Genomic DNA, 26595 nt, shown 5'->3' on the forward strand with positions numbered 1-26595 from the left:
GACAGACTCAAAGGCAGCTTTGAAATCGACAAAGGCTGCAAAAAGGGACCCTTTGTCAGAGCAGACGTATTTATCAATTAAATACTGCAAAAATAGGCAGTGATCCATAACTGAGCTACCATACCCGAAGCCAGCTTGTTCTTCCTCCAATAAACCTTCTTGTTCTAACCAATTACATAGTTTTATACAGAAGATGTTTAGCAGATAATTTGCTGATTATATTAAGGCGGCTTATTGGTCTATAGTTAGCTGGATCCTCTCTACTTCCTTTTTTGAAAATAGGAACTATAAAAATAGGAGAGGGAAGCTGGTCTTGTGGTAGCAAGCATGACTGGTCCCCTTTGCTAAGCAGGGTCCACCATGGTTTGCATTTGAATGGAAGACTACATGGGAGCACTTTGAGATATTACCCTTAGGGGATGGAGCCCCTCTGAGTATGAGGTCCAGAGTTCCCTCCCTGGCAGCATCTCCAAGATCGGGCTGAGAGAGACTCCTGCCTGCAACCTAGGAGAAGCCACTGCCAGTCTGTGAAGACAATACTGAGCTAGATAGACCAAAGGTCTGACTCAGTATATGGCAGCTTCCTATGTTCCTATCCGCAGTGTTGCGGGGCTGAGGTGGAGTGGCCAGTCAGTTTATTATATTTATAGTTCCCTTTACAGGCAAAATTGGCTCCCAAAGCAGCTTACAAACCTCAGTTGTGTACAATATAATAGACAGGTTAACGTGGGTCTATTATGTGCAAGTCACAGCATTTTATGGACAGCAATTGGCCAGATTCCTCGTGCTTCCTCTGGCCTCTCCATGTTGTCCCTCTCGGGGTTTCGCCAACCCCCTGCTCCAATACCCGTTAAGTTTGCCACCTGGTCATTCACCACACGCTCAACTCCAAAACCAGAATTCAAAACACAAGTCTTTATTAAATAAAGAGGAAAATGAGAACCCAGAGTACGTCATGTACTTTGCAAAATTCAATACATCGCACTTCGTTTGGGTACGGAAGGGGCAGCAGAGACACTTCTGACAACACGCCGCCTGCAACTTGCCTGCCTTGTCCCCACAACAGACGACAGGATGCAAACGCTGCCACGTTGTTCAAACTGGGATACAACTTGAAGAACGGCAAAGGGGTGCCCACCTGATGGACCTGCCCTTAGAATGACATCATAATATACCCCCTTGGGATCCACCCACATTAATGTGATGTCACAGGTAAGGGTGGGTTCGTGGTCCCAATTACAACCCACCAATCATCGCATTTTTTTTAAAGCATGCTGCTGGGGCAAATAAGGCATCTTATAGCTAATCTACGACTCCAGCCCAAAGGGTGACAGACTGTACCATTGGAGAATGAAGGTGGGGGTGGGGGTTTGAGTGTCTGCCTGTTCCCAACATGCAGACACCCTTTGCACTCTCATCTGTTATTCTCATCGGGGAATCGTGAAGCTAAACATTCTCCTCTCTCCCCAATATACATGGAAAGTGTAATTTTGGATGGGAGAGAAGAGAGCATCTAGGCAGGCGCTCACCCCCGCCATCTATAGTGGCACAATCCACTATTCTGCAGTGGATTATGCATTCTGTAGTGTATCCTGCAGTAGATCAAAGATTGGCTTAAAGAGGTGGGGGGGAGGAATCAATGCAGGTCCCAATTCTCAAATCGCCACCCAACACAGGAAAACAAAACAAAACATTGACATATGACAAACAGGCCTAGCGGTGAATTTGCAACAACATTCAACAGCCTTGTATACATTCGGTCTTGTTTAGCACTTGGGTTAGTCCCCACGTCAGAAGGCAGGCAAGAACGCACTCTCAACTGTGCACCTTTGCCCAACAGAATCCAATCCATCCTCCCCCCGCCCCCGTGGTTTCTGGTTACCCAAATGCAACTCGGACATCCAAGGGACACGATGCTGTGCTCAGCTGGATCAAGGTAACCAATCAGTGTCAGCCGGTGATGTTCCACAAGCAACCCCAGCCTCCCCAAAGCTCCGTCCACTCCGCGGCAGGCAGATGTCCCGGGTCCCACGGCTGTCTTTCAAAGCCGGGATTTCCGGTCATGAAGCCAGGATGTCCCCCAGTGCCACCTTCAATAGGCCGGGCCGAAACAAGAGCTAACTCACTGACTGATCGCAGCTCACTCAATCCAGGCAGATAGGCTGGGAAAAAGCCAAAGGAGAGAGAGAATCAATCGCTGCGAAGTCACTGAATGGCAACGGCTTACGCCATTTCCTTCCAACGCCCAACTCTGGTGGTCTGGTGCCTGCTTGGCAGGAGACGGGGGCCACCCCAAAATAAGGCGGGGTTTTTTTGCATTCTCGGGGGCTCTCCAGATATGCAGATCTTTGTTAATTTGCACATGAGGAGGAGTTTCAGCGGCTTCGAAGACCATGTCAGTTGGGACAAAGTGGGAGGGGGCTGGTGGGGAGAGAATTGCCTGCTTGAACTTCTTCTAGTCCCAGGGATGGGGCTGTAGTTCAGTGGTAAAGCGTCTGCTTTGCATGCAGAGGATCTCAGGTTCAGTTCTTGGCAGCAGCTCCAGGTAGGGCTGGGATGGATTCCTGCTGGAAACCTCGGAGAGCTGCTGCTGGTCAGTGTAGACAATACTCAACTAGATGGACCAAGGGTCTGACTCAGTAGGAGGCAGCCTCCTATGTATGCTGTGGGAAGGTGGATAATTAGGGTCAAGAAGGGGATTAAGAGAGGTTTAACAGAGGTGTAAAGAGGGACTCCTCTTCCTCCTCTTCTCCCTCTCACGTAACACTAGAACCAGGGCCACCCCATGAAACTGATTGCCAAGCAAGTTAGGACCGACAAAAGGAAGCACCTTTTCACACAACGCAAAATCAACCTGTGGAATTCTCTGCCACAAGATGTGGTGACAGCCAGCAAAATGGAGGGCTTTAGCTAAATTCATGGAGGAGAGGTCGATCAATGGCTACTAGTCTGAGAGCTATAGATCACCTCCAGCCTCCAAGGCAGGATGCCTCTGAGTCCCAGTTGCAGGGGAGTCACAGCAGGAGGGAGGGCAGGCCCTCCACTCCTGCCTGTGGCTTCCAGAGGCATCTGGTGGGCCACTGTGTGAAACAGGATGCTGGACTAGATGGGCCTCCTTGGGCCTGATCCAGCAGGGCTGTTCTGATGTTCTTACTTGAGGCAATTTCAAGGAGGGAGGAAAGGCAAGTCATCTCTCACTCTCTGGAGAGCTCCCCTCTGCTTTCTGCAATATATAGCATTTTAATCACAACCAACCCCAAATCCGAACCCTTTGGTACTATACAGCATAGGAGGGTGGAGAAGAAAAGGGGCAATTTTTTCCTTCCTCCTCACCTGAAACATCTCCCACGGGAAGCCCCTACCTCCAAAAAAACCAGCACTATCTGGCTTCTGTTCAAGGCTGGAAATGCTTGGTGACGTTGTGTTGCAAGACTCTGCCTTTGCAATCGCGACTGCTCAGTGGAACGTCCAGAGGCCTCTTTCGAGGCCTCAGCCCTCTCAAGCACCAGCTACTGGGGACCAACCACGATGGCTCCCACCATAGATGGACATTTGACCCAAGGCCATTCTGATGTCCCAGTAGCAGGCCGGCCCTCAATGTGGCCTCAACCTCTGGACCTTTTCAGGCAAGGATCCCCGAAATAACCCGTTTAACCAGCACCGACTGCCCCAAACGCTCACCAGCCTTACCACAATCCCTTCCGCTCAAGGAGTCAAGGAGCCGTCTTCGAACAAAAAGATGTCACCGCTTTCGGAGACCGAGGCAGCTTCTATGGGGGTGGCAAGAGGCAGCGTTAGTAGTGAAGGACCAAGGGAGAAGACTCCCAGTGCCTTCTGAAGTGGCATTGTTCCACAAGAAGTGAAGACACGCTAAAGGAACATTCTAGACTAGCGCACTCTCCGAGACCCTAGAGACACCATAATACCCAGTGGGATAGACCCATGGCAAGAATCCCAGATTCTGAGCAGATCCGTGGCCAGCCGGGTAGTGTGTGAAAAGCAGTAACTAGGGCTGTCAGCTTATGGGTCAGCGAGAAATTCTTCAACTGCTTGCCTTAAGAGGATTTAAATAAATCCTCATGCCACTAAAACTTGGTGCCTTTCTGGAGATACCCAAGGAAGCCCAAAGATATAGCCAACTTAACAGCCCTGGGCACTATAGAAATGTAATTTAAATTTAAAAAAAAAAAAAAAATAAAGTCCCACTCATGAGAAAGAAAGCCTGGTATCTTCTCCCCATTCCACTAACTCTAGGGATGCCTCTGCTAAAAAGGTGGCGTGCCCCCAGGTCTCAATCCCTACTACAACTGGTCTTTAAGGATTAATCAACTCAAGTTAAGTTGATTAACCCAGCAAACCAGTGGGTTTCAAACTTTTTTATGATCAGGGAAGCCTTTCCTCATGGATTCATCTGCCGAGGAACCTCTGAATGCCTGCCACAGAAACTGCAGAGGATTCTGGATGATATGGGCTGACAGCCCTAGTGAAAAGCCACTCAGCCTAGTGACAGGAGGGCTTTGGCTGCAATGCCCCGCACAATATGACCCCCATGTGGTGCTCCCCTGCCACGCCCTTGTGGGGTGCTGCTCCCGGTACCTTCCTCCCCGGCAAGCTCATCTGTTTCTCGGCTGTTGGAAGTGGAGCAGACACTGGAGGCGGGGCCAGACAAAACAGGGGGCGGCGACCCATCCTGGTGGGATGCGTCAAGGGAGGGTGATCCTCTGCAGAAGTCCGAGAAGTCCCACTGGTCCTCAGACATGGAGAGGTAGTAGAAGCAGCCCCGGGGAGAATATGTGCTGCTGTCGGCCTCGCTGAGGGACAGATCCTTGCCTGAGGAACCTCGGCTCAAAGGTAAAAGCGGGGAGGGTGTCTCTCCGGGACGGACGTGAGCAGCAGGGCTGGACGTTTGGCTGGCTTCCATCCCAAACGCCCTGGCATCGGGCAAGGATTCTAGCAGGACCTCCGCTTGTGCTGGCATTTCCACACAGAGCTCCTGCCTGGAGGGCCCTTTGGTGCTTCCTGTTTCCTGGTCAGCCAGCGAGGAGGGATTCTCAGAGGGGCAGGAGGGCCCCAAGGAGGAGAGCTGCAAGGAGTCGAGGGAGGGCGCGAGGCCCTCTGGGGAGGATCCTGGCGTGGGCGGTGCCGTCTTGTTCCGGAACTGTTCAATGGGCTCACCTGATTGGCCAGAGGACCACATTCACTGGGGAGGGCAAACCCAAGCAGAACCCGACCGCTGGTCCAAAGCAGTCGTCCCTGTAATAGGGGCTCCCAGGTGTGGTTGACGAGAACCCCCATAATGCCCAGCTGCAATGGCCTTTGCAGCTGGGGATCATGGGAGTCGTGGTCAACAAAATCTGGGAACCCCTGTTAGAGGGAGCACTGGTCCAGAGAGGGGTGGGCTGGGGTGGAGAGATGAATGCTCCTTGTGCTTTTTGACGTCTAGCCCTAAAAATTGAAAATGGGCAACAGCATCCGCAAGGCTCTCATCACGCTTTTATTGCCCTGAGCATCAGGCCTGCAGTGGCCAAATTTGCAATGGCATTTTAAAAGGTTTTTAATTATTTTTTTTTTTAAAGAACCCAAACCAATATAAAGTTTTAGCAATGTGGTCAGAGCAATGGAAATGGAAACGGGCAGGAATATCCTCCCAAGATTACTCCACTGAATGAGCACAATTTGTTCATTGTTACCCTGACCCTAAACCTTTCCTCTGTGCAAAAATGACTGCCATTTCACCTTAATCGTCTGGTGGTAGAGATAATGAAGGGGTGACAACACAGAGAAAGCTGCCAGTGTAACAGTGCTATTCTCCCTTTCGGCGGCAGGGTGTAGCTGCTGCCTAAACACACCAGCTAACTGGGCAAAGAGGCACCTTTTAACATGGTGATTCTCTTTTATTTAGCAGGGGGAGAGTAACTGGCCCTATCCACCCCCAGCACAGTACCTCCAGTGACTGTGGCTGGTGTCTATCGTACGGTTTCTTTTTAGATTGTGAGCCCTTTGGAGACAGGGAGCCCTCTTATTTATTTATTATTTCTCTGTGTAAACCACCCTGAGCCATTTTTGGAAAGGCGGTATAGAAATTGAATGAATGAATGAATAATAATAATAATAATAAACACACGGTGAACATCCATCCCCTGAGATGGTAAAGGTAAAATGTGCCTTGGAGTTGGTGTCGACTCCAGGCACCCACAGAGCCCTGTGGTTGTCTTTGGTAGACTAGAGGAGGGGTTGACCGTTGCCTCCTCCTGCACAGTATGAGATGATGCCTTTCAGCACCTTCCTATATTGCTGCTGCCCAATAGAGGTGTTTCCCATAGTCTGGCTAACATACCAGTGGGGATTCAAACCGGCAACCTGAGATGGTACTCATGGCCACAATTTGTGGGCTTGGCTCATGGACTAAAACCTGAGATATCCTGGTTGTCTTGAACTTGAACTCCTCAATGCAAAACGTGGTAAATGGTTCAGTCGTTAAGTCACGGCACTTGAAAGTGTAGGCCCAATGTTGTATTTCCAACCCCTGTTCTATTTTATTCGTAAAAATCTTTTTAGAAACAGTTTTAAAAATAAATGGGTTGGATCCAAAGAACTGAGAGTGGAAGGAAAATAGCGGACACTGTTCCACAAAGGGTTTTTTGCAAGAATTCACATCATGCTATGATATTCAATAGGGATGTGCACAAACTGATCCGGTGTTCTATTCTTAGAACGCCGAACCGGTTCGGAAACCCCACATTCGAACCGGTTCAAATGTGGGGGGTGGAGGTCGCTTTAAGGTGCATGAAGGGTGCCCTTATCTCCACTGCAGAACTTCCTCCTCCAGTGTTGCTTTAAAAACCACCGGCACGGGGCAGCTGTATACCCTCTTGCCTCCCCGGTCAGCGTAAAACCGGAAGTGGTGGGCGTTCGGAGGGGGAAGCACGGCGGAGGAAGCAAGGGCCTTAAAGCAATCCCACCGCCTCCTGGGTGTGCACGGATCCGGTTCCGTGCACACCCCTAGTATTCTATACTGGGTTTCACAAGTCGGCTTGTGCAAAATTTCACAAGGCCCTTCATAAGCAGAATGAGAGCTGGTCTGGTGGTAGCAAGCACGAATTGCCCCCTTTGCTATGCAGGGTCTGCCCTGGTTTGCATTTGAATGGGAGACTATTACACAAGGCCCTTCACAAGCATGTGAGTGCTGTAAGATATTCCCCTTAGGGGATGGGGCCACAGAGCTCAGTGGAAGAGTACCTGCAGGCAGGCAGGCCCCAGATCTCCCCTGCCCCCCCCCCCATCTCCAGAAAGGGCTGAGAGAGACTCCTGCCTGCAGCCTTGGAGAAGCCGCTGCCAGTCTGTGAAGACAATACTGAGCTAGATAGACCAATAGCCTGACTCAGTATACGGCAGGTTCCTATGCTCCTAAGAGCACCTTTGGATTTACCTTCCCTTTTCCTGCATAAGATTCCTGCACAAGGTATAAAGTGGCTCTTCCACGAGCGGATGTTGTCTTCTGCAAGGTTTTGGGGAACTGATTCAAGGAAAAAAACAGGCTTCCATGGTGTGCTGCAGGGAGTTACCTGAAAGGCTGACGCAGGACAGAGTGAGAGGCAGCTCGTCGGGAGTTTTTTGCGGATCGGAGAGGAGGCTCTCCAGCGACGCCCCCACCGTGTTTCCCTGGGAAAGAAAGCAGCATCAGGCCGTCACTCAAGTCAAACCAAGTCCCACGTTTCACACTCTGGGCAAGCATTCAGTGCTCAGCTGCCAAATCAATAAGCCATTTGTTTTCATTTGAAACATTACAAGCTCTCCTTGCAGTTCTGCAGCAGCAAGACTTTGAACGGCAATCATGAGGACTAGCAACTTTGCCAATTATTCAGAGCTTGCTTGTGGCCCAAGGGTAGAAGCACAACCCCTTGCCCAGACCAGGGTGGCCCCAACTCCAGCCCTCCCATTGCTGTTGGGTTACAGTCCCCATCATTCCTGACTAATGGTCACGGTGGCTGGGGATGATGGGAGTTGTAGTCCAACAAGAGCTGAAGGGCTGAAGTCGAGCCGCCCGGGTCCAGATCCTTCCTCCCAGGAAGGAGAGATTTGCTAAATCAAAGGACTACCAGGGTTTGGGGGAGGGTGCCCGACACAGCCCCCTTTTCAGCCTGACAGGGTCCGTCTCCCATGGCGCCGACTTCGTCCTGCGGACACCAGACCGCATAGCCCAAGCGCACCAACTCCTCGCCAATGTTAACATTCTGGGGGGGGGGGGAGAAAAGAGGGTGTTATTTATTTAACATATTTTTATACCACCCAAAACTCACGTCTCTGGGTGGTTTACAACAAAATAAAAACAGAAAACAAAACATTAGTTAAGAACACAAACAAAAAATTTAACACACAATTTTTTTAAAAAAACCAATATTCTAAAACAACATTAAAACAATATGAATGAAAAGCCTGGGTGAACAGAAGCGTCTTTCAAGACTTTTAAAAAGCTGTCAGAGATGGGGAGGCTCTTATTTCACTAGGGAGCACATTCCAAAGCTTCAGGGCAGCAACGGAGAAGGCCCGTCCTTGAGTAGCCACCAGACAAATGCAGATGGGCTTCTCCTGATGATCTCAATGGTCGGTGGAGTTCACGACAAAGAAGACGGTTTCTTAAATATCCAGGGCCCAAGCTGTTTAGGGCCTTACAGGTTATAACCAGCACCCGGAAACATATCGGCAGCCAGTGTCGCTCCTTCAATACGGGAGTAACATGGTCTCTCCTAGATGACCCAGAGACCAACCCGACTGCTGCATTCTGGACCAACTGCAGTTTCCAGACTACATACAAGGGCAGCCCCACACAGAGCGCATTGCAGTAATCCAGTCTAGGGGAAAAGCTGCTGGTTGCGGGACTCGTTTAAGGACTACAAGGCCAAAGGCCAAAACGGGAGGCCAGTGGGGTGGAGAGTCTGAAGGTGGCCCAGGATGGAGGAGGAGAAGTAGCGTTCAGATCCACTCGTGGGACTAAAGAAGGGTTTGATGTAGTTTTCAAGTGGGGATCTGCTGCTGTAGGCATCCCAGGTGCCCAATCCGGGATGCACCTCCCTGCCACGCTAGGTTTCTATGTGCAGGGAATCTTTGGTAGGGATATTCCACCAAGTGGGCCACTCCCCTTGTCTACACAGACACTCCCCATCCTCCAGCCACAAGTGGTACAGCCTAGACCAGGCTTGCTCAACTTAGCACCCGCCCAGCTGTTTTTGGACTACAACTCCCACAATCCCCAGCCACAGTGGCCAATAGCCAAGGATTATGGGAGCCAACATCTGCAGAAGGGCCGGAGTTGTGCAGCCCTGGCCTAGACACACACTGACCACCTCCAAGATTAAACCAGGGACAGGCTGTTGAACTACAACTCCCATCACCCTCAGCCACAATTTATTGTGGCCCAGGATCATAGGAGTTGTAGTTCAACAGGAGCTGGAGAGCCAAGGTTGCCTGTCCCTGGATTAGACCTAAATTCAGGGTTGCTAGACAGGCAGATAGGGTGGGCAGGACGCCCACACCAAGTGGGCTGGATTCACAGAGTAGCCCTCTGTGTGAAGAAAGCTAACTTCTTTGGAAACCCACACTGCACAGCAGGGAAAGCACCAATCACCCAAGAAGCCAGCAAGCCCAAGTGGTTTACATAGCACCTGCCTGTCCACTGGTGGTGGTATTGTACAGCTGGATGTGAGGCCAGGTGCTGCTTCCGGAAGGCACATAGCTTGAGATCTTGGCCACAATTGGCTTCCACCTGGCGCAGTGGGTGAGGCGCTCAAATTCGTCCAGTGCTGCTTCTTCCCAATGGCCTCCTGTTAAGACAACAGGCATGAATACACAGTCAAGCAATGGGCTCCCAGTCACCTCCCAGCCCCGCCAGCCATTGGTTAAACTGCTGTGACATCACAGCATGTCCAGACATGGAAAGAGTGAGAGGAAGGGCCAGTCAAAATGATGTTCACTGCTGCCTTAACTCCTCTTCTTCACCATTATGAGGCAAACCATCTGTACGCAGACACAATCATTTAATTATCCCCCACGCCAAAAAATATGGCTGTCGGTAGCCTCTGAATTCCCTTCAGCCCCTGGGCTGAGCTGCAATGACATCAGAGCATGTTCAGTCACAACTGCAGTGCTGTGTAAGTCATGTAGTAGTGATCACTAGCGTAGCTTCAAGTCACTTGAGATGGGGAAATTTTTCCCCAGGGCCAAGGGGCAGGAAAGGGGTCTTGTCTTTCCAGAAAGAGGATAAATAGGGAGCAGCAGAGAATGATGAAACTGAGCCCCACAAGACAGTATCACTATAGGAATAAAACAAAGAAACTGAGAAAGGGATGGGGAAGAGGAAGGAGGTGATAGGCACAACTTGCTAATGCAGGTGCTTCCAACCTGTGGTATTCCAGATGTTGATGAACTACAACTCTCATCACCCCAAGCCAAAATAAACTGCAGCAGGGGATGATGGGAGTTGTAGTCCATCAACATCTGGACTACCACAGGTCGCAAATCCCTGTTCTAATGTATGCACCCAAGGTGAAAGCATCTGAGCATTTGCTACATTTCACATTCAAATGCTTTCCCAAAAATTATTGTTCTGTCTCCGAGGACAGACACACTAAGGTTGGTGCTGCAGCCGCTAGGCCGAGCTGCCTTGAGAACCCAGCCAGATCCACAGCAGCCTCTTCTTGTGTGCCCTCTGGAGCCAGGCGGGCTTCTTCCAGCCAGGCCTTCGTGCATTTCATTGCAAGCCAGCCCCTGCGGAGTTCAACGGGGCTCGGTCCCCTCGGGATCACCGCGTGAGGCCACTAGCCCCACTGCAAGGGCTAAGCCTCTGGTGGGCTGTTCTGCCGAGACTCACCGGCCGGAGCGATGCCAGCAAGACTGCACTGGATGGCTTGGAAGGGGAGGCTCAGGAAGTCACTCCTGGGTGGGGGAAGACAGACAGACGGGTGGGACAGTCACATTCTGGTTTTCATGCTGTTTTTAAAATATTCTTTTAGAATTTTTAAATTGTTGTAATGTTTTAAACTTTTTGTTTTAACTTATGTTCTACTTTGTTTTTATTTTGTTGTAAACCACCCAGAGACGTACGTTTTGGGTGGTATAAAAATATGTTAAGTAATTTAAAATAAAATAAAATAAAAATGCCAGTCTCAAGGCAGCCCTATGCCCTGATCTGTAGCTAGGACAGGGGGCTAGGGCAAGCCTGAGCCCCCCCCCCATTTTCTCTGCCCCCTTATATTTTTTGCAAGGAAGTATAGGTACCCCATGCCCATAAGTTGTCTGCCCCCCCCCTGAATTTTAGGCTAGCTACAGGCTTGCCTCTGCCTGCTCCTCGCACCCCTTCACGCAGAGGCACTGCGCCCGCCCGGGACGGAGACCCCGACCTCTGCCCCGGGGGGCGCTCACCGTAAGGGCCGCAGCTTCTCCAGCGGCATCGCCCCGTTGTCCCCGAAGTCCACGTAGTAGAGATCCAGGTTTCCGTTCTCCAGAGGGCCGAGGATGGTGGCCCGGTACCAGCTGCAGTCTTCTGGGTAGGGGGCAGCCACAATGTCGCCCACGTGCACGCTGGGGAGGTCAGACTGGGGGGGGGAGCGCGAGGGGGAGGATGTCACCGAGGGGGATGCATAAAGGCCAGTTTCCCCCCCTACAAGAGGGATCTTTCCCCCCCTACAAGAGGGATTCCCTGATGTTGGGGACTTCCAACTCCCAGTGTCCCCAGCTGCAATGGGGATGCTGGGAGTTGCGGTCCACAGCGTCTGGGAATACTGGTCCCGCCCCACCCGCTGCTGCCCCTCACCAAACAGCTGCCACTTCCGTAGTACTGGGTCATCTCGCAGGTGAGCTTGTCCAGCTGGAGGGTGCGGGAGCCGATGATCTGGATCCAGAAGTGGTTGGGGTTCTCGGTGGCCGAGACGAAGACCTCCAAGTACTCGTTGGCGTGGAAGCTGAAATCGGGGCTGGGGACTGGAGCCAGAGGGGGATGCGTCAGCCACAGGGGCACCTGCCGTCCCAGAAGGCCAGGCCTTGGCCACAGAGGTAGCAAAAGACTAGAGCAGGGATCCTCAACGTGGGGATTATGAGAGTTGAAGGCCAGTAACATCTGGGGACCCAACGTTGAGAATCCCTGGACTAGAAGGACCATTCAGGTGTCTGGGGACTATGTCCTGGTTCCCTCTGATGCTTTTGCTTCCCTCTAGCCACCCTATAGTGGCAGCTACCCATAGAAAACAATGGGGAGAAACACATTTGAACCCCAGGAGGGGTCTCAAACAGGGGGCCCCAGATGTTGTTGGACTACAACTCCCATCAGCCCCAGCCCCAGCATTCTTTGGTCATGGTTTGAACCTGTGCTTGCACTGCAGCATTGGTCTCCTCTCCCTCACCCCAGAGAAAAAGCTAGTGGCTAAAGACAGGAGTTCATGCTCTAACTCGGGTCTTTTGGGGGGGGGGGCGCAGGGTGTGTGTGATTCTTTTTTTAAAATTTAGCTTATTACAAAAAAGTCACCTTGCCAAAGACAATATGCTCACGGTGTCCACGTTGTGGATAGGCTGTGGAAGGGCAGCTACGGACAGCCCAAATAGCTAAACAGAACCTCCATGTTCAACTGGCATTCAAATTACCTCCGAATGCCAGTTGCTGGGGTGCAGATACTTCTGGGAGGGCTGGTTGCCCGGCATCTGCAAATCTACTCACCAGCGGTGAGCGGCTAAAGGCTCCTGGCGAGCAGGACACCCAACAGACACCCAGAGGACTCGCCTTATTACTGAGAAGGGAAGAAGACAGCAGAAATCCTTTCTGAGCAGAAGGAGGGGGCTCCCTGGTTTATCGCCACCCCCACGGCCCAGTGCAAATAAGAGAAGACCCACTTCTCTCCTGTGTGCCAGAAAAGGCTTTGAGGAAGAGAGAGAGAAGGGATTGGTGGAGACCAGCGTTCCTCGTAAGAGGGGTTCCCAGATGTTTTTATAGCTCCCACAATGTCCAGCAGGAGTCCACTGCAGCTGGGGTTGCTGGGAATTGTAGTCAACAGCTGGGGATCCTAGGGAACGTTGGCGGCCACCACCAAGAGCAGCTGGCTAGTGAGCCAAGCCTGAGCGTGTGGACCCCTGGCTGTCGCCTTCTGCTTACGTTCAAACGCCGAGCTCGGCCAGGAGGCTCCCGAAAGCGACTCTTCAGGGGAGCCCTCTCCGCTCCTCAGCTCCTGCGGTTCATCCGGGGAATAATCCGGGAGTTTCCCCCCAGCTCCATCCCGACACGGGCTTGGCGGCCTCCCCGAGGCCTCTCCGTTGAGCCACGGCGGCCGCTCCGGCTGCTTGGCGGCCTCCTCCTTCCGCGTGCCCAAGGGATGCTTGCGCTGACTCCGCCCAAGGGCCGACTGGGCCAGCTTCTTCTGGAAAGCTTCGTCCTCCGAGAGTTTCTCTGTGATCAGTTGCTGTCGGAAGCAAGCAAGAGGCAAGCGCTAAGGCCGGGGTCTGCCTTGCTGAGCATCATGGGCACCTCTCGCTCCATTTGTCCACCTGGGAAGCGAGTCTCTTGGGGCAGTGCTCGGAGTGCCCCTCTGGGGACGGGGAGTGTAGCTAAAATGGTTTCCAAGCCATCTCAGCAACTCTTTGCCGGCAGAAATGAATGAGAACCACCCAAATGCACCTCAGTAGACCTGGCCAAGTTTCCTTTGGCTCTTGGAGGCAGCCCCAAAATTCAGGAGCCACGCAATGGGCATCAGAACATAGGAAGCTCACATATACTGAGTCAGACCATAGGTCCATCTAGCTCACTATTGTCTACACTGACTGGCAGCAGCTTCTCCAAGGTGCCAGGCAGGAGTCTCTCTCAGGTCTACCTGGAGATGCTGCCGGGGATTGAACCTGGGACCTTCCGCATGCCAAGCAGATGCTCTACCATAGGATCTCTTAACCTTGGGCCCCCAGATGTTGATGGACTACAACTCCCAGAATCCCCAGACATGGCCTTTGTGGCTGGGGATGATGGGAGTTGTAGCCCATCAACATTATTAATATTAATTATTTTTACATTTATATCCCACTCTTCCTCCAAGGAGCCCAGAGCGGTGTACTACATACTTGAGTTTCGCCTCACAACAACCCTGTGAAGTAGGTTAGGCTGAGAGAGAAGTGACTGGCCCAGAGTCACCCAGCAAGTCTCATGGCTGAAGGGGGATTGGAACTCGGGTCTCCCCAGTCCTAGTCCAGCACTCTAACCACTACACCACGCTGGCTTCGCAAAGCAAACAATTCATACTCCCAATGGCACAGCGGGGAAGTAACTTGCCTAGCGATCAAGAGGTTGGCGGTTCGAATCCCCGCTGGTCTGTTTCCCAGACTATGGGAAACGCCTCTATCGGGCAGCAGCAATCTAGGAAGGTGCTGAAAGGCATCATCTCAGACCAGTCAACCCCTCCTGTATTCTGCCAAAGAAAGCCACAGGGCTCTGTGGTTGCCAGGAGTCAACACTGACTCAACGGCACAACTTTACCTTTACCGCAAGACCAGCTCTCCTCCCTGTGCTTCTCTCGACAAACTGCCACCTGAGAAATTACCGGATTTAGCGACAGAATTGTGAAGGCGGAGGGCAAGTGGGCCTTTATCCCCTTTACAAGTAACATACTTGGGGTGCCTGGGACAAATTCATGTTTTGCTAAATAACCTGGCCTCTGAATATCCTAGGGTAGGCGCCGTGCTTAAATTCCTAGGCACCAAGGGCTTCCTGGTGCCTGGAGTTTGCCAAGGCTTGCATTAGGCCAGGTTAGGCAACTTTAGCTCCCCAGCTGTTGAACTCAACTCCCATCATCCCTTCTATGCAGAAGGCCCCGGGTTCAATCTCTGGCAGCATCTCCAGGTAGGGCTGGGAGAGACGCCTGCCTGGAACCTGGGAGAAGCCGCTACCAGTCAGTGGAGTCTACACTGAGCTAAACAGACTAATGGCCCCAACTCTGTACAGGGCAGCTTCCTCGGTTCCTATGAGCCCTCACGAATATCAATCAATCAAAGTTTATTACGGTCTATGACCAGCACAACAAGGGGGGAAAAACAATACAATTACGAATAGCCGCTGCCAGTCAGCGCAGACCACCCGGAGCTAGCCAGACCAAGGACCCGGCCGAGCAGAAGGCCATTCCCTGGATCCTCACCTTGGCAGCTTTCACTTGCTTGTGGGTCCCCGAGATGGTGATCAGCCTCATGAGTGAGAGGGGTCCTTCCTCGTCCCGGCTGCAGTCCACGGTCGCCCCTGTGTTACGGCAGATGGATCGCACTGTCTCTCCGCCCCGGCCTGGGAGACACGGAGGAAGGGGTGGAGAGAAAGAGAACATCACTTCTGCATTAGCGGGAGAAGACAGATGCCGAGCTGTGGGGGCTGGATACAGAGGACCAACCTCACAGGCCCTAAACCCGGCCTGCTCAACTTAGCCCCCCCCCGCTGTTTCTGAACAACAACTCCCATAATCCCCAGCCACAGCGGCCAATAGCCAGGGATTATGGGAATTGTAGGCCAACGTCTGCAGGAGGGCTGAGCAGACCTGCCCTAAACTCTGAACACACAAAGCTGACGGCTAATTTTTGCCATGAATACGTTCTGGAAATCAATTATAGCAAGACCAAAATTATGGCCTTTGCTAAACATCCAAAGACCTTGAAATGGTCTTTGGCTGGACATAAACTAGAACAGGTTAAGATCTTTAAATATCTAGGGGTTGTTTTCCAGGCCTCTACGAAACGCCAAGCACATCTGCAATACGTTACCCAAAATGCACGTAAATCGGCATTGGCCATTCAATCATATTTCCACCAAGATGGGGCTCAATTTGTACCAGCTGCCCTTAAGTTATTTACAGCTAAAGCCTGCTCTCAGTTGCTTTATGGGTCACAGTTGGGCCCGTATACTAACTGCACTCCACTAGAGATAGTTCAGACAAAGTTTCTGAGATCTATTCTACAGATCCCTAGATGTGTTCCCAATGTAATATTGAGGATGGAAACTGGCATGCCTAAGATGGAAGCCCGGATGTGGTTTTCCATTCTCAGCTTTTGGTTGAGATTGTCTTTCTTTTCTACAGGCCTTGCTCACTTAATTTTTATTGATAAATTTAATTCTAGTTGGAAGCAGTCAATATCTCGCCAAATAAGTTTATATGGCTTTAGCCTGGATGGTCTATTAGAAATGGGTTTTTGTCACGCGAGACTGATATTAAAGCAGCGGATCTATGATATGGAAATGCAGACTGATCGATCTTTAATCTCTAAAGAAGTTTTCCTAGGTTTACAAATGTATAATACTAAACCTGCGAATTACCTGGGTAAGATTACTATCACTAAATATCGCAGGATGTTTACATTGGCCAGATTTAATGTGCTACCTTCAGCTGAATTAGAAGGTAAATTTAGAGGGATCCCAAAAGAACAGAGACTATGTCCTTGTGGCTCTGGAGAACAGGAGTCTATCTTTCATATCTTACTCCGCTGTCTCTTCTATAGGGACTTTTGAACTTGTTATATTTCCCCGTTACTGACTGATTTCCCAGGACATACAGATGCATTTTACGTCAACTATTTGCTCTCAGATCAGAAGGAGGAAGTAACATTTAAAGTTGCTAAGTTCTGTGAGGCAGCTAAGAAGGCTAGACAACAGATGGTTAATCAGATTATGCTAACGGGAAATTGCTGATTAGGATGAGTCCATGTTCCTGATTATATTATGTATATATTATTACTATATTACGTGTATTATTATGTATGTAAATTTTGGTCTATGACCGTAAATAAACATGACTGACTGACTGACAAAGCTGACGAAGAGCAACTGGTGAGCTGTCTCCAGAGCAGGGCTATGCAGCTTTGGCCCTCCTACAGATATTAGACTACAACGTCCATCAGCCCTATTGGCCACTCTGGCTGGGGATGATGGGAGTTGTAGTCCAGAAACAGCTGGAGGGCCGAAATTGTGTGGAACTGCTCCAGAGGATCAGGCAGGAAACACTGCAAGAATGTCCTCGCACCCCTCCACATTCTAGTCCAGCGGTTCTCAACCAGGGTTCCTCCAGATGGTTGGGAACCGCTGGACTAGAATGTGGAGGGGTGCGAGAACACTCTTGCAGTGTTTCCTGCCTGATCCTCTGGAGCAGTTCCACACAATTTCCAACACAAGTTCCACTACAACTCCCAGCATCCCCAACCAAAATGCATTATGCTGGGAGCTGTAGTCCAGCACCATCTGGAGGAACCCTGGTTGGGAACCACTGCTCTAGTCGAAACGTTTCCCATTGCTATGTCGCTCGACAGAACACGTCTCCATTTCACATCAGAGGGGATCCAAAGAACTGGGAGCGGAAGGGAAATAGCTGCTGGTGCCATCTTGCAAAAGGACAGGACTGATAACCGGGTTCCAGAACAATTGTCACAATTCCCGTTCATGCAGGAGCTTAAGCAAGCAAATGTGTGATTTGTTGCATTTCCAGATGGAGCGGCTCTGGGAAGAGCAGAAGGTTCCAAGTCCCCTCCCTGGCAGCATCTCCAAGATAGGGCTGAGAGAGACTCCTGCCTGCAACCCTGGAGAAGCCGCTGCCAGTCTGTGAAGACAATACTGAGCTAGATAGACCAATGGTCTGACTCAGTATATGGCAGCTTCCTATGTTCCCTTTTCTCACACCACACATTTTGGCACACAAGGTGGAAAACAGCCCTCCCGTGAGAGAGAAAAACTGGCATGCACAGGAGCCCCTTTATGTACGTGAAACCATAATATAGCCTACAGTTACAATGCCAGCCAACGTGGGCGACAGCCAACTCAGGCAGCCACCCCTATGAAAAATTTAGATATCAAATTACAAAGATAATGGGCCGGGGGGGGTGGGGGGGAGGACAGCAGCAGGAGGAGGAGGAGGAGAGGAGCAAGTATGCTTTAAAAATTATTTAATACAAAAATACAATCCAATCGTGAGGAGCAAAGGGATGGGCCATAGCCGAGTGGCAGAGCATCTTGGGTGTAATCCCTGGCAGCGTGCCCAGGTAGGGCTGGGAAAGACTCCTGCCTGAAGCCTTGGAGGAGCTGCTGCCAGCCAGTGCCGACAACGCTGAGCTGGCTTAGGCCTGCTCAACTCCCCTCTCCCCCAAGCTGTTTTTGGACTGCAGTTCCCCAAATCCCCAGCCACAGTGGCCAATAGCCAGAGTTGAAGGGAGCTGTAGGCCAAGCCCTGAGCTAGGTGGACCAACAGCTTGACTCAGATAAAGAAAAATAAATCCAACAGACAAGCTCCCCCTGCTAACTGAGCAAAGAGGCACCTTTTTAAAGAAGTGATTCTCTCTCTCTCTCTCTTTTTTTTAAGCAGGGGGAGAGTAACTGGCCCTATCCACCCCCAGCACAGCATCCCTCCAGTGGCTGTTGCCGGTGTCTATCTTATGTTTCTTTTTTAGACTGTGAGCCCTTTGGGGACAGACAGGGAGCCCATTTTTATTTCTCTCTTTCTCTACCACTTTGGGAGCTTCCGTTGAAAAGCGATATCTAAATATTCATCTGTGCCATCCAAAGCAGCTTCCGATGCTCCGTGAGATTCTCTCCGCTGCTCGGGCAACACGTTACGATCGATTTCAGAAACTGAACTTAAGTATTCTCTAGATTTCGGGTGCCTTTCGCACGTCACACAAAGGGAGAAGCAGGCCGTCACAACTGAGAGAGAAACACGTACCGATGATCCGCCCGACAGCACGCTGGGGCACGCGGATCTGCTCCGTCACCGGCAAGTTCTCCGCGATGATCTGGTGGATGGCGGCCTTGGCTTTGCACACCTGGACGGGGGAGCCGTAGATGCGGAGGAGGCGTTCCTCGTGGGAATCCTCGAGGTCGACTTCGATCCGGGCGTGGGTGTCCCTTCTCAGCTGCAGAGAGCGGGGCGGGGCGGGGGGGAGTGGGTGGAGAGAGACGCCGCGACTGCAGTGACTGCCCAACACCATGGGATGTTAAGAGAACCCTGCTGGATCCGACCAAGCTGGGCCCGTCTAGTGACGTATCCTGCTTCCCTACCAGATGCCTCCCACCATCCACAAGTGGGGCAGGGAGGGAAACAGCCCTCCTCTTCTGCACACCCCTCAGCATCGATTGCCTCAAAGGTAGACTGCCTCAGAGCACGGAGGTTCCATTCCTAGCTGTCAAGGCTGCCGAGAGCCTCCCTGGCTCCGATCAAAGACCCATCAAACTCAACATTCGGGTTCCGGCAGTAGCCCCCTCTGGCCGTTGCCTCCGCCAGCAGGCTGTTATCCAGTGGCATACTGCCTCTGTACATGGAGGCTCTACACCATGACCAGCCGCCATCAGGAAACCACCTCCTCCACAAAATGGTTGAACCCCTTTTTAAAGCCATCTAAGCTAGCGGCCATGGCCACATCGGAAGCTGCCATATACCGAGTCAGACCCTTGGTCCAGCCAGCTCAGTATTGTCTACCCAGACTGGCAGCGGCTTCTCCAAGGTTGCAGGCAGGAGTGTATCTCCGCTTTATCTTGGAGATGCTGCCAGGGAGGGAACCTGGAACCAGATGTTTTTCCCAGAGCGGCCCCATCCCCCAAGGGGGAACGTCTTCCAGTGCTCAGACATGGAGTCTCCCATTCAAGCACACCCTGCTTAGCAAAGGGGACAAGTCCTGCTTGCTACCACAAGCATCTTCTCTCCTTGACAGCAAATTCCATTAGTCAAGCGTGTATGACCCAAGCATCCCCCGTTATTGCATCAAGCGCCCCTCCCACCTCCAAAAAAAGAAAGAAAAGGAAAGGAAAGGAAAAAAAAAGAACTGGGCAGCACTTTGGACAAATCAGCCTGGAAGCGTGGGTGGGCACGGCTGTGCAAAGGCTGCATGTCCATTGTAAGCATAGCTCTACTGTCATGGCTTCTAAGCCATTAGGGGGTTTAACTGTACTGTGTGCATCCCCTTCCCAACCCTAATTCCGGAGGGATGCTGTGCTGGGGATGGAGAGGGCCAATTGCTCTCCCCCTGCTAAATACAAGAGACTCCCCACTTTGAAAGGTGCCTCTTTGCTCAGTTAGCAGAGATGCTGCCAGGGAGTGAACCTGGGACCTTCTGCATGCAACACGGATGCTTTGCACTACAGCCCCATTCCCTAGGGGAATATCTTATGCACGCACATGTCGTTTCCCAACCAAATGCAGACCCCGCTTAGCAATATGATGTCGTGGCTAGAGTCTTGGACTAGGCCCGGGGAAGACCCGAGTTCAAATCCCCGTACAGCCATTAAACTCACTGGGTGACTCTGGGGCAGTTACTTCTCTCTCGGCCTCAAACGGTTACTGTGGGAATAAACATAACCATGGACACTGCTCTGGGCTCCTTGGAGGAAGAGTGGGATAGAAATATAATAAAGAAAGGGGACAAACTCATGCTTGCTGCCACAAGACCAGCTCTCCTTTCCTTCCTGGGCTGTTTCCTGAGCTTCCACGGGTTTCTTTCTCCCCCTGATTGATTCACAAACAATCTCTGCTTAATTGGGAGCATTCAAGGCAGTGTTCTCTCTTTTCCCCCCCATCTGTGTGCAGAATGAGTTTCGTTCTAGGTGGCAGTATCAAGGCAGCGTGTGCGCATGTGCATTCAGAGTGGAGCTTTCCCGATTCAACCTGAGCGGGACTTAAAACTAACTGAGCGGACATCCAAAAACTTGTGAGTGCAGACACATTTGCACGCCTTAGAGGGGACACTGACTCAAAGATACAGAGGCTGCTACCTCATCTGTGGCCAGCCCATTTTCATTGCCAAACGTATCGGCATGGGACCACCATCCTCACCACTCAGAGGAGAGGTCTTCCAGTTTTTCCCTTTGCTGCTCCTCAGGAATGTTTCAAGACCCTCAGGTGCGTTTCAAGCTCTTTCAGGACCGGTCAGTTCTCCTCTAAAACGCCACAATCTGTCTGGAGTCCCTGGGAGAGGCGGGATCTACATTCAACCAATCCCCTTACCTGCTTGATGGTGGCTCCGTGGCGGCCAATGAGAAGCCTCACAGCATCCTTCGGGACCTTCACCTCTATTTCCATCTCCTCTTCTCCCACAAATGTCAGCCGCTCATCTGGAGAGACAAACAGGGCTGAAAGCCCACCCTGCCCCTCCATCTCGGGGTGGGGGTGGGTGGGTCCCCTCTACTCAGCATTTCAAGCTGACTACTCCAGGGAAGAAAAGACGGACTTTTCCCTGCTCAGTCTCACTTCCGGGATGTGAGGTGGGCAATTAAAGCGGAATCCAAAACGGCTGGGCCATGTGCAGGCTGAATGCGGCCAACGAAGACTCCCATTTTACAGATGACCCCCCCCAATGAGGCCAAAGAGAGACCAGGCCAGCCATGGTACAGATTTTGTATTTTATTATTATTTACATTATCCCCAGCAGTTGCAACTGAATCAGAAATACCTGGCCCATCTACCACAAATCACTCAGAAATCTGTAGTAGGTCTAGAGATGTGATGGCCTGGGGAAAAACTCGGGGGGATGGAAACGTTCCCCCGCCCAGACCTTCACATCTCTAGGTAGGTCTCGATCCATCTTCTGCCCACCCTGCTTCAGCACACGGCCCAGAATCCTCTGGTAGCCCACGCCAGAGCTCCTGGGCAGAAATGGCTAAACCTGTAGTCAGAATGCTTAAAAGCCACATCTTGGATATGAAGCCGCCACCAAGGAAAAGCCAGAAGGAGGCACTCTAGGCACCAACTCAGCGCCTGTGAGATGTTATGGGTTACTATCTAGCAGGCGGCCGCAATTGCCTTCTTATTTATAGAACGCCGTGGACATACAACAAACAAGAGGCCAGGCGCCTGCTCCCAGAAACATACAATTTATCATCTGACACGGGGAAGAAATGGGGGAAGATGATATAGCAGCAGGAAACAGAGAAGGGACATGCTTTCATTTGGGTGCGAGAGGGAAGCGGCTTGCCCCAAGGAGGCTACAGTCTATGTTTTGACCCAAAGAAGGAAACAGAGGATGGGACTGAGATGGAGGCAAGGGTGAAGAATATGGATTTATTATAGGATACGGGGGCTATGGGGAGCCCTGTACATACTTTAAGAGTAACCTCACTGAACTGTGTGGCACTTCCTTAGAAGTTTTAGGACGCAAGTTTTGGGCAGTACAGCAATATTTTAAATAAATAAAAATAAAGAAGTAAAACAGGCCCAAGATCCGTCTGTTGGCATTTCAGCACTGCCCCAATTTTGTTCCCCAACATAATACAGGCCTGTATGCCAATTGGCCCCCCCGGTGCACACCCCAGCCATGCACAACAGTACAGACAGAAGAGACAAACAGAACACACGAGAGCGTTCTGGACGTGCGCCAAGTAAGAAGGGAGGAAGATGGAAAGCGGCAGACAGGAGCAATGAATAATTCAAAGCACAGAGACGCCGTGCAGAGCTGGTGCCGGGCGTCTGCACCAAGGCTGCCGATCACATGACTGCCCTCCCCCCCACCATAGGGTGCACCCACCTTGGCTCTCCCGGTAGCGGCGGTAAAGTATGTAGAGGATGGCGCCGCTGGCGGGGATCCCGAGGGCCAAGGCCACCTTCTGCAGAGTCGTCAGGCTGCTCCAGGATCCTCGTTCGGCCGACATGCTCCCAGCTAGGGCTGGTCTTGGCCTAAGAGGAGAGGGGAAGAATCTCCTTAGCCGTAATTCCCCGCTGGAGAGGGAGACCAGGAACATCATCCTGCAGGGCCGAGGCAGGGATCCAGCAGACCTCAGCAACGCCGGGCAGGGAGAGAGCTTGCTGTGAGGAGCAAGCCAGCCAGGAGCTGGGAAGTGATTCTCAGCAGATTTGGGGCAGAAGCTCGGAGCTTCCAATAGCCAACCTACTGTCCTGTGCAAAAGGGAAGCCCCTCCCCGCCGCTCATCAGAACTAGCAGGAGGGCTGGCAGGGAAACAAAAATCAATTCCTTTTTGCATTGATCCATTTTTTTTAAAAAAGTAAGAATTGTCTAGGCAGATCGGACTCAAAGATCCACCCAGTCCACTGTCCTCTTTGCCACATAGCCAGCCAGATGCTTCCTGGAAGCCTCCCAGCGGCAGGGCTTTGGGGCAACAGCTCTCCCGCTACCGTTTCACAGCAACTACAATTCAGGGATAGGCTGTGACTGACCATGGAGGTTCCACAGAGCTCATCATGGCTTTATCACTGCTCACAGACCGCCTCTGCGAGTGTGACTGAGCCGCTGGAGACACTGCCCCATGTCCCATCCTCCGATGGTGTGAAGGATTTTCTCTTGCCTGGCTTGCTTCTACTACCACTGGGAGATTCCAGCCTAGTGCCATGGCAGAGAGAAATCCCTTCTCCACACAAGTCTCTGTATTCTGAGCTTTTCGGATTATCGCTCTAGGTCCAAGAACCTTCTGCTCCCCACAACAAATAACCAGTTCACCCAAAACAAAATATAACTGGGTTGTAGATGTTTGCCCACGTGTTTCTCTCTGCTCAGACACATGCTGGGATGTCTCTGCCCTTCCACACAGGGTGCCCCACAGTGGAACCTGAGCCACACAATGATCAAGGAGGGCGGCGGAATCAGCTCCTGCTATTCTGAGATTTTATCCACCCCCACGCCACCTGGCACAAACCACAGTCGTAACAAATAAACCACAACAGCTACAAAGCTCTGAGCAATTTCTACCAGATTGCCGGGCCAGAAACCTGTGTGGAAGACAGAAAATACAAAAACAAAGAAGCAAAAAACCCACTCGAAAAACTCCTGCAACAGTTTGCAAATAACTTCTTTGCATGGCTGCCGGGAGATTATGAGGTCATTCACACAATCAGAAACCTTGTTCTACTCGGGTTTGGGAGATGTATGTGCTCCCAATTTTCAATTGTGTGGCACAGGGTAGGAGCAAAACTTGGGTAGAAGTGATTGTGTGGAAAGCAAGCTAGGAGGAAAAGCTACCCAGGTTTTCCTCCTACCTTGCTTCCACACAATCACTTTTTCCCAGGTTTTGTTCCTATCTTATTTCCACACAACTGAAAATTGGGAGAACACACGGCTTCCAAACCTGGGTAAAACAGAGTTTTTGACTGTGAGCATGACCTCTATAAATGTCACACAGACAAGAGGTGGTTAGCGAATCTTTGGAAGATGATGGAGGCAGAGACCCAGCAGAAGCAGCCTAGGATGGGGGAAGGCTTGTGGGAATCTGGACCGCTGCTGGCCTGGGACCAGCACAGGCTGTTACAGCTCCAGCACCTTGGCCTGCAGAGTCCAGTAAACTTTCCACCTGACTTCCAGCAAAGGGGACAGTTATGGAGAGGAGAGCTGGTCTTGTGGTAGCAAGCATGACTTGTTCCCTTAGCTAAGCAGGGTCTGCCCTGGTTGCATATGAAAGGGAGACTAGAAGCGTGAGCACTGGAAGAGATTCCCTTTAAAGGATGGAGCCGCTCTGGGAAGAGCATCTAAGTTTCAAGTTCCCTCCTTGGCAGCATCTCCAAGACAGGGCTGAGAAAGTCTCCTGCCTGCAACCTTGGAGCAGCCGCTGCCAGTCTGTGAAGACAACACTGAGCTAGTTGGACCAATGGTCTGACTCCATATATGGCAGCTTCCTATGTTCCTATGTACGGGCATCTTGTTATGCCCCTGATGGCACAGTGGTAAAACTGCCGCCCTGTAACCAGGTTACAAGTTCAATCCTGACCAGGGGCTCAAGGTTGACTCAGCCTTCCATCCTTCCGAGGTCGGTAAAATGAGTACCCAGAATGTTGGGGGGCAATATGCTAAATCATTGTAAACCGCTTAGAGAGCTTCCAGCTATAGAGCGGTATATAAATCTAAGTGCTATTGCTATCACAAACTTACACAAAAATAACTGACAAGGTTTCCTCCAAAGAACCTTGGGAGTTGTGGTTTAAATGTTTCTGCCAGACCTCCCCTGTTCTCCTCCCCGCCTTCCAGAAGTATGATTCCCAGATTTCCTGGGGAGAGACAATGACAATTAAACTTCTTAATGAGCCAGTCCTACACACACTAATTAATCAACTGTATTACTACCAGGATTGCAGAAATCCACTAGTCTGTGACGAGTGAAAAATGATGCCTGATGAGGGAAAGGAGTCCCGATAAGCCATGTACCAGCATAGCTTGACAAATAAAATATTTTGTCTGGCTGATAAGCTGAGCCAACATTTCTTCATCCCTGACTACAAAAGAAGAAAAAAGGAAATATCATGCCGTCCAGTCGGTGTCGACTCCTGGCGACCACAGAGCCATGTGGTTTTCTTTGGTAGAATACAGGAGGGATTGACCATGGCCTTTCTCCCGCACAGTATGAAATGATGCCTTTTCAGCACCTTCCTCCTATATTGCTGCTGCCTGATATAGGAGTTTCCCATATTCTGGGAAAGACACCAGCAGGGATTCAAACCAACAGCCTCCTGCTCTTGAAGCAGGTTGTTTTCCTGCTGCACCATTAAGTGGTCCACCCCACTGTATTCTACATGGTTTTTGCCCGTGACATACTTGCTCTCCTTCTGGTTCACCCCGCAAACCATTTCTTATTAGCCCACTGAAATAACACTCTTGGCTGTAGGAGGTGGCACATAGGAATCTGCCATATACTGAGTCAGACCCTTGGTCCATCTAGCTCAGTATTGTCCACACAGACTGGTAGTGGCTTCTCCAAGGCCTCAGGCAGGAGTCTCTCCCATCTTTGGAGATGCCAGGGAGGGAACTTAGGACCTGCTGCATGCAATCAGGCAGAGATGCTCTCCCTGGAGCAGCCCCAGAATCTCTCACAGTGCTCACACGCCATCTCCCATTCCAAGGCAACAATACAATCATTGTAAGCAATGATTTGCTTACACCAAATCAGATATCTAGCTCAGTATTGTCTCTACACAGACTGGCAGCGAGGAGTCTCTCCCAGCCCTATCTGGAGATGCAGCCAGGGAGGGAACCTGGGGCCTCCTGCAGGCAGTGCTCTTCCACCAGGCTGCGTGCTCACCTAGGCAGTCTCCCATCCAAATGCAAACCAGGGCAGATCCTGCTTAGCAAAAGGGACAGTTTATTTTATGCTCCCTGCCACAAGAAGACCAGCCCCCGACCTCCCAGCACCCGTTCCCCACACTCTCCCCCACATCCCCCCTCTTTTTTCCAGCACACCACCCACCGACTCCGCTTCGGTTCTGCCTCCTCCTCAGCCCGCGCGCAGCGCTACCTGTTCGACATCCTCTCGCTCACGCGCCGCTTAACGAAGCCCCGCCCCAATATCGCTCCTCTCCGACTCCGTCCAATTACAAACACGCCCGCCCCTTCTCTCGTTTCACCCAATACCAACCCGCCTCCAGGCTCCGTCCGTGCCCCCCGTCGCTTCTCCTTGCCCAATCAGAGCGCTCTCAGGCCCACCGCCCGCCTCCGCGTTCCGCCTACCAGACTCCCGAACATCGGACCCTAGTTCCAGGCCGACCAATGATTCGTCGCCGCTGATAGAGCGACACATTCCTTTGAGGGGGCCCCGCACGAGGTGGGCGGGGGTGGTGGGGGGGAGAGGAACAACCAATCAAGAAAGAGCAGTGTAGGTATAGGAGCGGGGGCGAGAAAGAGCTCGAG

The 26595-nt window shown here is 51.4% G+C and overlaps 1 protein-coding gene across 7 annotated transcripts; it reads right to left on the reverse strand.

Moving 5' to 3' along the window:
• Window positions 1-895: 895 nt before the first annotated feature.
• TDRKH (tudor and KH domain containing) lies at window positions 896-26595 on the reverse strand. 7 transcript variants are annotated; one of them, XM_053278536.1, is made up of 15 exons: window positions 26416-26595; window positions 22498-22646; window positions 20982-21088; window positions 18708-18897; window positions 15159-15298; window positions 13139-13442; window positions 11810-11976; window positions 11419-11591; window positions 10868-10932; window positions 9667-9821; window positions 8100-8234; window positions 7566-7662; window positions 4597-5175; window positions 3691-3770; window positions 896-2162 (listed from the first exon to the last, which is right to left on the reverse strand). In XM_053278536.1, exons 2-14 carry the CDS (start codon window positions 22619-22621, stop codon window positions 3706-3708), a joined length of 2301 nt encoding a protein of 766 aa, XP_053134511.1. In that variant the 5' UTR covers window positions 22622-22646; window positions 26416-26595; the 3' UTR covers window positions 896-2162; window positions 3691-3705. The 7 variants fall into 7 exon arrangements, with proteins under 7 accessions (XP_053134511.1, XP_053134506.1, XP_053134508.1 ...); XM_053278531.1 differs by lacking the exon at window positions 26416-26595 and adding an exon at window positions 26204-26328; XM_053278533.1 differs by lacking the exon at window positions 26416-26595 and adding an exon at window positions 26204-26328 and having other exon boundaries at window positions 3682-3770.

Source organism: Hemicordylus capensis, chromosome 14 (assembly GCF_027244095.1).
Source record: "Hemicordylus capensis ecotype Gifberg chromosome 14, rHemCap1.1.pri, whole genome shotgun sequence".
In the NCBI taxonomy this organism is placed as follows: domain Eukaryota; kingdom Metazoa; phylum Chordata; class Lepidosauria; order Squamata; family Cordylidae; genus Hemicordylus; species Hemicordylus capensis.

What these genes read in the sequence shown, in the direction of transcription:
- TDRKH (XM_053278531.1), bottom strand. An exon ending in GTCCTGCGTCAGCCTTTCAG is followed by an intron (nt 5,176 to 7,565) that starts GTAACTCCCTGC and finishes CTGGCCAATCAG; the next exon opens with GTGAGCCCATTGAACAGTTC. An exon ending in TGAGCTTGCCGGGGAGGAAG is followed by an intron (nt 3,771 to 4,596) that starts GTACCGGGAGCA and finishes CCACCCCCATAG; the next exon opens with AAGCTGCCTCGGTCTCCGAA.